Source organism: Micromesistius poutassou (genome assembly GCF_964030765.1).
Source record: "Micromesistius poutassou genome assembly, chromosome: 22".
Classification (NCBI taxonomy): domain Eukaryota; kingdom Metazoa; phylum Chordata; class Actinopteri; order Gadiformes; family Gadidae; genus Micromesistius; species Micromesistius poutassou.
Window position 1 is genome coordinate 9596060 of NC_140292.1, and position 14577 is coordinate 9610636.

At 46.4% G+C, this 14577-nt stretch overlaps 1 protein-coding gene across 2 annotated transcripts in view; it reads left to right on the forward strand.

Moving 5' to 3' along the window:
• sppl3 (signal peptide peptidase 3) overlaps window positions 1-6311 on the forward strand; it is a 34976-nt gene extending 28665 nt beyond the window's left edge. For both annotated transcript variants that reach the window (XM_084486094.1, XM_084486095.1), the window contains exons 10-11: window positions 1748-1857; window positions 5644-6311. In XM_084486094.1, the coding sequence (XP_084342220.1) occupies window positions 1748-1857; window positions 5644-5715 (182 nt within the window). In that variant the 3' untranslated portion in view covers window positions 5716-6311. The remainder of the gene's footprint in view (window positions 1-1747; window positions 1858-5643) is intronic.
• The last annotated feature ends 8266 nt before the right edge of the window (window positions 6312-14577 follow it).

Here is a 14577-nt window from a genome sequence, read left to right on the forward strand (position 1 = left end):
CAGGAAGTGCTTGGCCCTTGTTAACATCTGTCTACGATGCTGGTTTGTGGAAAATTGATGTGAAATCAGTGGGGGAAGACCTGTCTGGGTCACGTCCCGTAGTGCCCAGGGCAGGGATATGGGCTGTGTTTAAAGCATAGTCTGGACAGAGGAGTTACATAAAATGGAACTACAATAATACGCCATGGTGTTGAATGAAGAGGGTTTCACGATAAGACTGCATTACTACTATAATGATACTGCATTAAAGCATGCAATCCCTAATTATTTTGAATGAAGCATATGGTAATATAGAAAATGTAACATGTAAATGTAATGTAGCTGTACAAAGGAGACAGTGTCCACAGATCTGCCAGAATCGAAGAAGGAAAGAAATGTGTGAAGAGGCCTGACCAAAATACAAAGCAGTTCACTATGACTAAATGTGTCCCTAGAAGGCGGTGGTGTGTATACATTAACATTGGTAATTTCTGTTTGGATTAAAGTAGCGATACTAATTATGCAGATTTTCTGCTTCATACTTCAAAAACATGTAATCAGTCTCCATTTTTTAAATATAACGGTAACCAGCCAACACAATGGAGTAATTAAAGTTAAAGGGTGGGGTTCTTCATACTTCAAATGGACATCTTGAATGCAGAAGCAAATAGCCTAAATAAATAAATGTGGCGAGCTCATGTCAGCCCTGAGGTGTAATATGGGTCAGACCCCCTCCTCTCACTGGCCTACTTTAGTATTGAGCGGCAGTTCAAAGCTACTCCCACAACTGTACTTACACAGTGGCCCCTATTAGCAGGGACCTGCATCCAACAGCTACGCTCTCCTTCAGTGTACTGGTTTTGTAGTTTTTAGTGTCTGTGAGGTCTGGCCAGGTGGCAAATGTAATTCCAAGTAATTTGGAATCAATGTTATCTTCATTTGTTAATTTGAGGGTTTACTAATAGTTCAACAGTAGTATATATATATATATATATATATATATATTTTTTTTTTAAACCTTCCCTTAGTTTGTGAACTTTAACCCCATGACAATTAATGCTTTTGAGCAGCTATGTTGTCATGTTATCAACGGGAAACAAGCGCTTTGCGTTGCTGCCGAGCGCCTCGCGTTTCCCGAAGGCCCTGGGTGGCCCGAGTTAGTTAAAACATGTTAAACCCAACAGAAAGTGTCATCTGAACTCATTGGCACTAGCTCCGGAGGTAGAGCGGACTGACCGGAGGGTCACTGGTTCTGGTGCTGATCCCCGGCTCCTCCTAGCCGAGTGTCGAGATGTCCCTGAGCAAGACCCCTTACCCTTACTGCTCCCGATGAGCTTGCGTGGTTGACGCCGCCGTCGGTGTGTGAACGTAAGGCAGTGATTGTACAGCGCTTTGAGTGACCACTGGTTAGAAAAGCGGCATATAAATGCAGTCCATTGTAGTTTGAGATGTAGATGTTCTGAAGTTGCAGTGCTCTGCTCATTTCCAGGCTTTAACAGAAGCCTGGAAAGTGCGCAGTGCGCCTCCTGTTTTTACCGCCTGTTGAGGTTTTCAGCATGATTGCCGCCTCAGGCTAAAAGCTGCCCAACTAAGGGATGTTTGAAAAAAGAGCAGCCACATTTTAGCATTCAAAATGAGTGGCATTTAAACAGGGTTGCAATCAATTACCAAGTTTTGAAGGGGAGAAAAAGAATGGCACTATGACAAGGGGCGTCTGTCGAAACACCAGGCTTGTTTGACTGTTCATCTGTTGACTGTGTGTTTTAAGGGCTCCTGACCGCCACGGTGGCGTCCAGAATCCACCGCGCGGCCCAGCCGGCCCTCCTCTACCTGGTGCCCTTCACCCTCCTGCCTCTGCTCACCATGGCCTACCTAAAGGTACGTCTCTCTCTCCCCGGCACCGCGCCGAGCAGCCCCGCTAACCAGATCTCCATTGATTCTGCTTTTTTGGCACCGTGACGACGTCTGAAAGCTCTTCCCCTCCCCGACTCAAGGCGTTGGCCCAAAGTTTTGCCACCACTTCCCTCAAGTTTTGCAGCTCTGCGGCGGCGGATGTTGTTTCGTAATGTGGAGTTTTCATGTATTAGAATGATGGTCTACGGTTCATAATGACTGTGTCTGAAAGTGTTTCCTGTCAGAGCAAATCATGATAAACGTCCCCTATTTACCAACAGTCATTATGGTCTGCTTTAGCCTCCATTGTCGAAACACTATAAATCACCCTGGCAACGTACTTGAGTCTTGTTCCGCAGCTTGCAGGCGGTGGCCTTTGTGTAGAGTGTGTAGTGTTCTAGCCTGACTAAAGGTGTTCCTGTTCCCATGTTCAAGGTCTTGTGCAGGTGTGTAAACCTAATAGGCTTGTTAAATCCATGGTGTCCAGATGTGTAAACCTAATGAGCTCGTTAAGACCCTGGTGTCCAGATGTGTAAACCTAATGGGCTTGTTAAGCCATGTTGTCCAGGTGTGTCTACCTGGATGGACGTGTGCTCCTTAAGACCAGTATGGTGTCCAGGTGTGTCTACCTATAGGCTCCTTAAGACCAGTATGGTGTCCAGGTGTGTCTACCTATAGGCTCCTTAAGACCAGTATGGTGTCCAGGTGTGTCTACCTATAGGCTCCTTAAGACCAGTATGGTGTCCAGGTGTGTCTACCTATAGGCTCCTTAAGACCAGTATGGTTTCCAGGTGTGTCTACCAGTGGAGGCTTCTCCAGTGAGGAGAGGGAGGAAGATCCTCCTTAATGTTGTTAATAAAAAATGTAGATTGCCCAGACTACTGTAATGAATTAATGCCCTTAAATATGACTACTTTAATGCCTTTGTATAATGTTCGTTTCCCTGGGTAAAGAGACATTAGCATCTCCTATTGAATATTACTACGGGGAGGACGGTCCTCCCTCAGCCTCCATTGACTCCCATTCATTTCTCAGACACGGTGAATAACATGGGGGTCAATGGGAGAGAGGAGGAAATTCCTCCTCTGAGGGGGTGGGACTAGCTAAGGGATCTGAATCGCGTCAATGACTCACGAATAGGCTGGAGCCCTGGCTGCGCTATGAACCAATAAGAAGGTGTGCTGGCTGCGCTATGAACCAATAAGCAGGAGCCCTGGCTGTGGAGCAGCCCGGAGGGAGGGTTTATCCCCTCAAATCTCTAGGCTACGAGAACCAACGAACCCGCTCGCTCAGTCGTATGCCTCGTTGCCAACGAGCGATGTGCTACTGTTCGTTGCGGTACAGTGCGGCTCTGTTTGCTTATATTGGCGTTTCCATCGCCAAAAGTTGGGAAAGGTTCCGAAATACACGGGCTGAGCCTACCTATTTTTGGACACTCCTCCGTTGGGTCACCAAGCCGTCTGAAAGGGTGGCCAAAACGTGAAGCTACACACGCCGTTATTTTGAAATCACTTAAAAAATATCCCGTTTGGTATGACCAGGTCACTGATATCTTTGCAACACAAATCGCGAGGAGGATGGACTTGATCTATAAATGAAGTCCCTAAATCTTAATTGGCTTAACACCATGACCAACATTCTGAAACATCCATTAACATCCACATTTGCCTCAAACAATGTTAGGCTTACAGCCCATGTCAATAGTTAATAGTTTTAATTGTTTGTTACTCTGACCGTTCTGTTTGATATTGTGGAAAGGATGTTAGTGAATGATTCAGAGCATTATGCATTTTAAATGTTACATTTTTCTTAAAACAATTGTAGCTGAAAATAAACATAGCCAAATTACAACCAATAGCTTCAGTCATTGAGGGCAAAAATAGGCCCAATGATAGGCCCAGATTTTTTTTATTTAGTTTTACAAATCAAGAGTAGGCCTGATTTGACTAATTGGCTTTGCATCCTTTTCTTCCGCCCTTGTAGTCCAAGACATGCTGCCCACCAGCTTTCAAAGTACAATGCTGCCACTGGTGGATTTGTATCAATTTTATTCACATAATTATTCCTCCCTGCTATTTTGTAGTTCACCAAAACACCCTGAAACAACTTGAGTCTCACATACTTCTGCCACCATACACCACTAACAGTGCAAGCAGGCCAATGGCAACCAAGTGCGCAGTCCTTCCTCCCTCACTTTAAAAAACACCAGCCGCCACTGGTGTCTACCTATAGGCTCATTAGGCCCATGGTTTCCAGGTGTGTTGACCTATAGGCTCATTAGGGCATGGTGTCCAGGTGTGTTGACCTATAGGCTTGTTAGGGCATGGTGTCCAGGTGTGTTGACTTATAAGCTCGTTAGGCCCATGGTGTCCAGGTGTGTCGACCTATAGGCTCGTTAAGCCATGGTGTCCAGGTGTGCCGACCTATAGGCTCGTTAAGCCCAGCGTGTCCAGGTGGTAACCTATAGGTTCGTTAGGCACAGTGTGGTGTCCAGATGCGTCAACTTATAGCTTCTTGTATCCACTCTCCTAGAGTGTTTAGCTTGAGCGCGCTCTCGCTATGAAGGTAAATAATGTACTTGAGCACTTTCCCTTTTGGAATCTCTGACATTATGTCTTTTGTATCCTTAAATAAAAAACGGATCAATGTATCTCATCGCGAAGAGCAAAGTGCTTCTCGTATTGTTTACGCGCTCATACTAAAGGCTCTTAGCATCTGCACAACAAAGTCATCTTGTCAATTGATATTGGTAATGGACCTCTTAGTGAGGCCAAGAGGGTCGGTTGCCATGGTGTAATCACCCAGGCGGATATTTAAGCAATATCACACGAGAGGGCACGCTGTTCTGCTGAACATCCGCGCGGCTGTGATTATCTTCAGCTGCGACGCAACGCTGATTATCTTCGCCTCGTGGCCCGTGGCCAGGTGGCGCGACCTCCAGGTGGAATATCGCTTTTACACAACGGATCTACCAGCGCCATTTATTAGCCGTGATGGGCCACGACAAACATTCATTTGTTTGTGTTATTGAATCATTTATTCGGCCCCACCGACACAAATGGTTCCGTGACTGGTTTGGGACTGACTGGAGTGTTGCCTAGCAACAGCGGGAACAGCCATGTTCCGCTACACTGGCTCGGTACGTTGTGGTCGGTCTACACGCAACTGCAGCCGAGCTCACACTCATGTCTTGTGAATGTGTCTGTGCAGCCAGTGAAGCGGTGGCATATGGGATTCTGATGAATCAACGGCCTCCAAACGTCACTGTCCTGAACGGCTGTGAGGACCACCTGGACAGGGGACTGACGCGCGTACCGTTGAATGTCCCAGCGCTGCTTCTATTCCATTGGCACCGATGGATAACCTAAATCAAATCACTTTGTGGGAGCTAAAGGGCCGATTATGGTTCCCCCACGTTCACGCAACGCAACGACCACGCCGACGCGTCGACGCCGCCGTCGCGAAACCTTTACCGTCCTGCGTCGGGCTTTAGTGAGCGGACCAATCACAGCCCTTGCGGCTCGTGCGTGGCCTCGACGGAAGGTTACGTTATCTTTGGGAGGCGCGCATCCGGCGCCTCCCTTGCGGCGGACGCAAGGAGGTGTCCGCGAGGACGTAAAGGGTCCGTAACTCCGCCCCCCCCCCCCCCCTTGTGTTGCGTGAACTTGGGACCATCACCAGCCCTTCACTGGTGGATGGGTGGTTGTGGGTGTCAGGGTGTGGTGGTCCTGCGTCGTGACCCCCCCCCCCCCCCCTCTCTCCACTCCACAGGGGGACCTGCGGCGCATGTGGTCGGAGCCCTTCCACACCAAGGCCAGCAGCTCCCGCTTCCTGGAGGTATGATGCAGTCCTGCGGCCCCCCCACCCAGTCCCCTGCCCCCCCCGCCCAACGTGGGAGGAAGGACCCTCCCTCACCCACCCACCCTGCCCTCCGCTCGCCTGAGGAGGGAGGAGGGGCCCGCGGAGGGAGAGGGGAAGAAGGAGGAGGAGAGGGAGAGAGAGAGAGGTCATGTTCTTGCCATCACTTCATGCTTCATGCTTCGGCCCCCCTCCCACCCCCCACCCCCCGGCCCCTAGGAAGGACACCAGGGCACAGACCCGGGGACACCCGACAGGATCCATCGCCGGTCCCTCCCACACTACCTCTGTTGTCTCTCTCTCTCTCTCCCTCTCTCCCTCGCTCTGTGTTTATTTCCTCTTCTTCACGGCATGTCAGGAGTAGACTCTGTACCGCACCCTCCGGTTGGTTCTGTTCCCCCTCTGCCTCTTCTTTTCACCTCGCTGTAAATTAAGTGTTTTAGCCCCACTTTGCTTTATGACTCATTCCATTTGACCACGCCTCTCCGCTCATTCACCCTAAGCCCCTCCCCCCCTCATCCTCATCACCCCCACCCTGGTTCTAAGCCCCTCCCCTCTCATCCTCATCACCCCCACCCTGGTTCTAAGCCCCTCCCCCCTCATCCTTATCACCCCCACCCTGGGTCTAAGCCCCTCCCCCCATCCTCATCACCCCCACCCTGGGTCTAAGCCCCTCCCCCCATCCTCATCACCCCCACCCTGGGTCTAAGCCCCTCCCCCCTCATCCTCATCACCCCCACCCTGGTTCTAAGCCCCTCCCCCCTCATCCTCATCACCCCCACCCTGGTTCTAAGCCCCTCCCCCCTCATCCTCATCAGCCCCACCCTGGTTCTAAGCCCCTCTCCCCTCATCACCCCCACCCTGGTTCTAAGCCCCTCTCCCCTCATCACCCCCACCCTGGTTCTAAGCCCCTCCCCCCTCATCACCCCCACCCTTTGTCTAAGCCCCTCCCCCCTCATCAGCCCCACCCTGGTTCTAAGCCCCTCCCCCTGTCCACATCACCCCCACCCTGGGTCTAAGCCCCTCCCCCCTCATCACCCCCACCCTGGGTCTAAGCCCCTCCCCCTGTCCACATCAGCCCCACCCTGGGTCTAAGCCCCTCCCCCTGTCCACATCAGCCCCACCCTGGGTCTAAGCCTCTCCCCCCTCATCACCCCCACCCTGGGTCTAAGCCCCTCCCCCCTCATCACCCCCACCCTGGGTCTAAGCCCCTCCCCCTGTCCACATCAGCCCCACCCTGGGTCTAAGCCCCTCCCCCTGTCCACCTAACCCCCATGTCTAGCTGAGCCCTCCTCTGCTTATTTTGTTGTGTCCTGGGCCTCCTCCTCCCCTCCGTCTTCATTTCACTGACTCGGATGAACTAGAGCTACAGGCTGACAGCCCCCCCTGATGGTTGGAAGACTTAACAAGGCTGTTTATTTTTCTTCTCTTATGTCGTTTTTTTTTTTTTTTTGTCCCCCTATTTTTTTTTAAAGCATCATTGTGGTCACCATTCTGGTTATTGTTGTTGTTATTATTATTATTATTATTGTTTTTGTTGTGGTTATTGTTATTATGGAATGAATTCAAGGAACGTGCAGTGGAGACGTAGCGCTGTAGCGCTGGGACGGACATTCTAGACGTTTGTGGAGGTTTCCGGAAGTTAATGGCACAGGAAAAGAGGCTCTTCTTCTCCTGCCTCCATTTCATCTACCCCCCCCCCCGACTCCCCCCCATCACCCCGACAGCTCCACACATCTCCGGTCTCCACACTCAGACACAATATGTATTTTATTTAGTCAAATTTGTATTCTTGGCATATACAACAAAAAAAATGATGCATTATAAATTTTTCGAAATGGGCTCCCTGTTGATGGGGCCCCATCTATTTGTATATATGTGTACACATGTATTTGTGGTATCATGAGTTGTATTTGTGTTTAAAAAAAGAAAAAAAAGAAAACGAGATAAGGTTTGCTTTATTGATTTCTTTTCACCGTGTAAAGTTAATCTTATCTTTTCCACAAGTTGTTCAACGATGTTCAGAAACTAACAATGGCCACCAGCCAAATGCTGGTTAAGTTTGGCTGGGGATCGTACCTTAATCTAATTTATCAGTGGGCAACCATCTTTGGAAATGTATTTTTATTTTATTTTTTAAACGCTGTAGCTGACTTAGTGCCAGGCTGGTGAGTTGTGGAGGTCTCCTCTACGGTGGCTGACGGGGACAAAAAAGCTAGTTTCTCTGCCAGCTTTTTTTTTTTTTTTTTTTTTTTTTTTTTTGGTGTGGAAAGAGGAGTGGGCGGTTGTTTTAAAAAAAATTGTTTTGCTTGTTTTTTAATTTGCAATATGGAAATGTGTATAAAAAAACAACGGTTACAAGTAGTGTCAGGTCGCCATTGACCCAGGTGTGTTTAACAACAACAATGTTGCATAGAAAACATTGTGATCATGTCTTATGGAAACAAGAGTTCCTCAGATATACTAAAAAAAATGTAACTAAAATAATTGTTTTTGTTTTTTGTTTTTTACTGGGGCACATTTTCTTGTATTAAAAATGTCTTGGGACAAGAAGAAATGTAGACAGCTGTTTTCAACTGAGTTTTGATCATATTAAAAAATACTATGTTTCAATTGTATAAAATCTAACAGAATTCTATTCTCTGCTCTCCAGGGGGCATCAAGGTGACAATTACCAGTTTTCTACTGATGAGTTATGATATAGTGCACTTACACCACCCTGAGTTCACCTGTATGGAACAGCGGGCTTTCCAAATTTTCTATATCTTGGAGGTTTATGTTTGCATTATTACTGTAATGTCAATACATTCAGTCCTTTGGGATTTGAGAGACAATACTTTTGATTTCGCTATTCTAGTCATACCTGGAGGTTTTAATGGACTATAATATTGGTGTTCAATCAACACTGAACACCAGCCTTTTAAAATCAAGCCTGAAAGTGTTTCTGTAAGTGAGGGTTCATAATATGAATAAGGGGATGTTCAGAAAAACCTGTTGCTTTTTTGAAACCGATAACCGTATTTCAACGGAAGACAGTAATGTTCATTCTCCATTAATCGTAACTGTGTAGTAAATGATACACAAGACGCCACGGCAGTAGCTGTTGGTGGTTAGCGTTAGCAGTCGTTGTACCAAAAAGGGAGAACAATTCAAACATTTTAGAATGTAGAAATGGTTTGTAATTGAGAAGAATCAGCAAACACTAAATAATCGAAGGATGTATTGACTGCCATAATCTGGTCGTATTTGTTCGTGTTTGCTTTTGGTTGTCGCTCCTACCACTTAATGAATCCTGGAGATTAACGGCCAGGCTTCTCTTCCTGATGGGATTGGCCAATAGGAGGGCAGGTTGGACATGCACGAAGGAGCGGTTCGGCGGGTTTTTAACTGAATTTTTAATTTCCATGTTTTACTTTTTCTATGTGGGCCTTCATCCATGTCCCAGGTTCCAATGCGTCGCTTCACTTGTCACAGTGCAGTCGCAGGTTCAGAGACACTGACGCCGGCCTCAGTCAGGCAGTGAAGTGGAAAAGTTGGATGGACAAAAAAAAAGAAGGGAGAGAAAAAGGGCTCTATCTTTTTCGAGTCCGACCTCCACATTGGCCTGAACTCTCAGCGGATAATATCACATGGAGCCCCCCCCCCCCCCTCCATGTCTCGCCCACAGCCTCTGCTATGGACATGGTAAGAACATTGTTGTTTTAAAACAAACATGTACTGATGGAGATAATTGGAATAACCATTTTTAAATGCAAAAAAATAAGATTATTTTTCCTCATGGAATATTGCACTTTAATTTATTGTTTTTAATTTCTTCATTCGTTATCGGCCTACTTGGTATACACGATATACTTTTCTCGTCACACCCTCTATCCTCCAGCAGAGGGCGCTAACTGACGCGTTCGTGTTAAAGTGGAGTGGGTTCTGTGTAGAGAAACAGGGTGAATATATACATTAAGACTGTAGTGAAGTATGGATCTCTAAGTGCTGAACTTAAACAATTTATCTCCTGAACCCTTACCTGATTACCTCCCTGTTCCTAGTTCAGTCGGGATTCTGCTGTAAATAAAATGACTAACTGTTATAACGGTGGCTCACTTGGTTTTTATGTCGTCAATATCATTGGGATGGTAGGTATTTTGTTCAAATATACAGAATCAGATTTCATGTATTACAAAACGTTATTAGCTCAAACCGTTATTAGCTCTTACACGTGACCGTAGGTCTGCTTAAAACGGATGGGAACTTTGTCCACTAACTGCCACAAGAGGGCGACACAGTCCATTACAAGCACGGTCGTTAAGGAACCCAGCGTATCGGTCCATAGCGTAGTCCTGAATTAATGTTTAGTTAGTACCATTGTACATTACAGTGGTTAATTGCATATCCTCAATACACATATGTTCTGTAAATTCAACTCTTTAAGACAGTAGGCTATCTTGTTTTCATTTGACCTACTTCATGAATGTTCCATACATTAGGCTACAAAAGTATTACATATTAACAGACTGTAGAGTTAGTCGGTCATGTAAGACTGGTTGTCATATCACTGTAGGGTTATCTCAACTATTATATCATGCTTTTAGGCCACCATGGAAATGCTGCTTGAAGCCAATAGAAAAAATGGTTGCCTCTAGCACAAAGCATAGATTCTGACTCAGAATATAGAGGAATTGGATTTAATAGTTCTTATTATGTATAGATATCCCTACATACTTAATAATTTAATCCTATTATACCGTGGTTTTAAAGTAGACACTACATTTTTCCACCCAGTAACAAAGGGTGAACTGTAGTGGTCTACGGATTCCATTTCTTAGTTGAGGTTCATGACAATTTGATGTAGGTGGCCCAAGCTGTCAGTTGTTTTATTCGAGGGCCCCTAAGATCATGTAAAGTACCATTCAACATAGGGTATAACCTTCAGCAAAGAATATTGCAATCATTAACTTGACGTTGGGAAATAATCTACAAATGTTTGGAAAGAATCAGACAGGCATCTAGAACTTGATTGGGAACCCTGAATTTGGGCATATTTTTAGTTCATCCGTATGTTTTGGATTGCAAAGTAGATGTATTATGAACTCAGATTACACATTTCTTAATTGCAAAGAACATTGACGTGGCATTATAAATCTGTGCATCATTATTTTCAAAACTATTCCCTGATAATTATTTTGAACTCCACATTTGGAGGGTCTTCTGGTGGGACCAAGCTTTTCCTAAAGGGCGCACCGCCCCCCCCCCCCCCCTCAGAACCGCCAGTGTTTCTTACATGTGTTTAGTGTCTCCTCACCCCTCCGAGGTAATGTTAGCCACCAGCCTTTTGTTTATTCCAGAAAATAAACCATAAAAAATAAACATCTCAGAAGTCGGACAGTCCGACTGTCTGTCTGTCTGTCTGTCTGACTGACTGTCTGTCTGACGGACAGGGATGCCCCGATGTACGTTGGGTGCTGGAAGCTGGGGTGGGTGAGGGGTAGGGTCACGTAGGTCACGGTAGGCAAGGACCACCCCTCACTTATTGGCCAGGAGTTCTGTGCAGTTTTATGACTGTGAAGTGGCCAGGATTTCACCACACCCATGGGGATTGTAGCACGTCATTTGTGAAAAGAGTTTGGCATGAGGGTCCTAAAAAGAAAAAAATAACATTTGCGACCATATTTGGAGTGTTGTGAAGTTTCGTTTCCCCCCCCCACCCCCCCTATCCTTGGAGGTGGTCCCTCCCCTCTCCCACCCACCACCACCCTACAGGCCCTGTCATTACGGAGAGACAGGTAGGGCTGCCGTTGAAAAACAACCAGCCGCATTGTTGAGATAATTATCTCTAGCCGCGGGGATCTACAAACAACCCTGCCAGAGTCCTCTGAGTGAACCAGATGAGCAGGTTGCCACCGCAGGGCGTTTGCAGGATGGTTTGGAGCAGCGGCTTTATCCTTATCTTCAAACAACCATCCGTACTTCCAAGAAACCGATGGTATTGCTGGTTTGGATGGTATCGATGGTTTGGATGGTATCGATGGTATTGATGGTGTTGGTAGGTAGGTATAGAGTTCTGGTCAAAGTAGCTTCAGCAAAGGGACAGTGTGAAATGGTGTTTCTCAAATGAAAGTGCACGTACCCCCAGGGGTAGCGGAAGGAGTTCAGGGCGTGCTCGGACACTTTCAACAAAAGTTTAGTCCTTTTGTTGTCCTAATGTTGGTTTTCAACAACCAATAATGTCTGAATACCACAAGATTGGTTCGTCTTTCTATATATCTCACAACATGTTTAATGTTCATGTTTACTCCAAATAACTTGCACATACATCATTTTATAGTCATTTAAATAGTTTCGGCCCCCAAAATGTATTGTGCTGCTGAAAGGGGAACTTGGCTGAAAGACAATCATAGAGGTACATTTTAAAACATACGTAGTTTGAGCACAACTTGTTTATTAATACATACATACATACGTTCATACATACTGTGAATACACACAAACATATGGCACATACATGCATGCATACATACATGGCGTACTTTCATACAGTATATACCGTACATACGTACAAGAATACATACATACATACACACATATATACATATGGTACATTCATACAGTACATCAATTCATACAGTACATACATACATACATGAATACATACATACATGAATACATATATACATATGGTACATTCATACAGTACATACATACATGAATACATACATGGATGTATATATATATATCCATATGGTACATACATACATACATACATACATATATTACATACATAAATACATATGGTACATTCATACAGTACACACATACAGTACATGCGTGCATAGATCTACACATAGAGAGCCCAGGGCAGTGTTCTGCGGGGTTCTGTTCATGCCCGTGTTAATGGCGGATGAGAGGTTCCTTCTCCCCTGTTCAAAGCCAACATTCCGGTCTTGTTTAAATAAGGCTTGCTTGCCTGGGCGCGGGTGGAGACCCCTCTGGCACTTTGCCCTTTGACCTCAAGTGCATTCCGTATGTAAAGTGAGGAATTCCTCTGAAGTTCAGTTAATGGGGTTGAGTTTTTTTTTTTTCCCCTCCTTTGGATTCTGCTCTCGTCAACCGACGGAAGGAAAACCCTGAACCCAAACTAAAGTGAAGCGAACGTTGGTCCTGACGTTACAGGGTCGTGCTTTGTGGACGTGACACATGAGTTTTAATTATTGGTAGTCCATAAGGAAAATATATGTCTCATTAGCAGATTGTGTATGAGGAACAGTGATCCTCTGGGGTCATGAATGATTGATTTAAAGGAAGGGGGAGGGGACTGTGTGTGTGTGGCGTGGGGGGGGGGTTGAGGAAGTTAGGTTGGCTAGTTCCTCCATTTTGTTTTTTTCTTTCAACTTCACAGCCCATGTTCTTTTGACAGCCAAAAATGGAAGCCACCTTTGCAATTGATTTTATTACCAATGTCAGTTGTAGTGAAACCAGTCAGATCCTGTTCAAGATTATTTTAAAAGCAATATTTCAGGGGGGTCGATTTTTGTACTCAAGTTACACCAAGGTTGAACTTCAATACCACTTGGTGAGGTATTGAAGCAATTCAGAAAGTAGAAATGGCACACTCTTTTGGGGGATCCTAACTAAAATAGGATTTAATCCAAGTGCCTTCCCAAGAGTTTGATTCTTGATGCATGTTCTGCGGATTGTCGTTGGTTTTTTTTCTAAATGCAGTTAGTCCTCTCTTCGCTCACGTACGACCAGGCTGACGTTTTAATTAGCCTCCGCCAGATGAAAGCGCTGCCAGCGTTTTGCGTTGTAAAACCTATAGAACCAGACACACCCAAGCTCTGCTTTATGGCCAATGTGTTTGAACGCATGGAACCAGCTTTCTCCTGCTCCTCCTCCTTCTCCTTCTCCTCCTCCTTCTACTTCTCCTTCTCCTTCTCCTCCTCATTCTCCTTCTTCTCTTCTTCATCTTCCTCTTCCTCTTCTACATATTCTCCTTCCTCCTCCTCTTCTTCCTCTACTTCTACTTCCTATTCTACATATTCTCCTTCCTCCTCCTCCTCCTCCTCCTCCTCCTCCTCCTCCTCTCTCCTCCTGGTGGCTGTGTGTTCTGCTGCTGAACACCATGCCACCCATACAGCTGGAATGTCATGCTAGACCCATAGAGTCGGGGTCTCCATGAAGAGGGGAGGCTGGGGGAGGCCGGGGGAGGCTGCCCTCTGCATGGGGCTCAGGGGCGCCTCTGTGCTGGGGGCCTCCTAACATCAGTCATTGGGGAAGGGGGGGGGGGGGGGGGAGTAGGGAGAGAACCCCCGTTCCCCCCCCCCCCCCCCCCCCACACACACACACACACACACACACACACACACACACACACACACACACACACACACACACAAACAGACACACCGATCATAGCTCACACACCTCTGATGTACTTGTGCGAACACAAATGAAAATGCAATCCATGTACTGTTGTTTTAGGAACTTATAGACGTCCACCAGTCAAAGTTAGATTAACCTTTTTTCAATAGAGAGTGTGAGAGAGAGAACGAGAGAGAGAGAGAGAGAGAGAGAGAGGGGCTGGTGGTTTGGGCGAGAAGGGTTTGGGGGAGGGAGAAAGGGGGGTGGGGACGAAGGGTCAAAGGGTAGAGGAAGAAAGGAGGTGTGTTTCAGATGGTATGGAGGCTGGGAGGTGTGTGAACAATATAGCTACCATGTTGAAAAGAGGCTCCTTTCTCTCTCTCTCTCTCTCTCTCTCTCTCTCTGTCTCTCTCTTGCTCTCTCTCCCTTCTGTCTCTCTCTGCTGTCTCTCTCTCCCTTCTGTCTCTCTCTCCCTCCCTGCCTTGTATCTCTCTC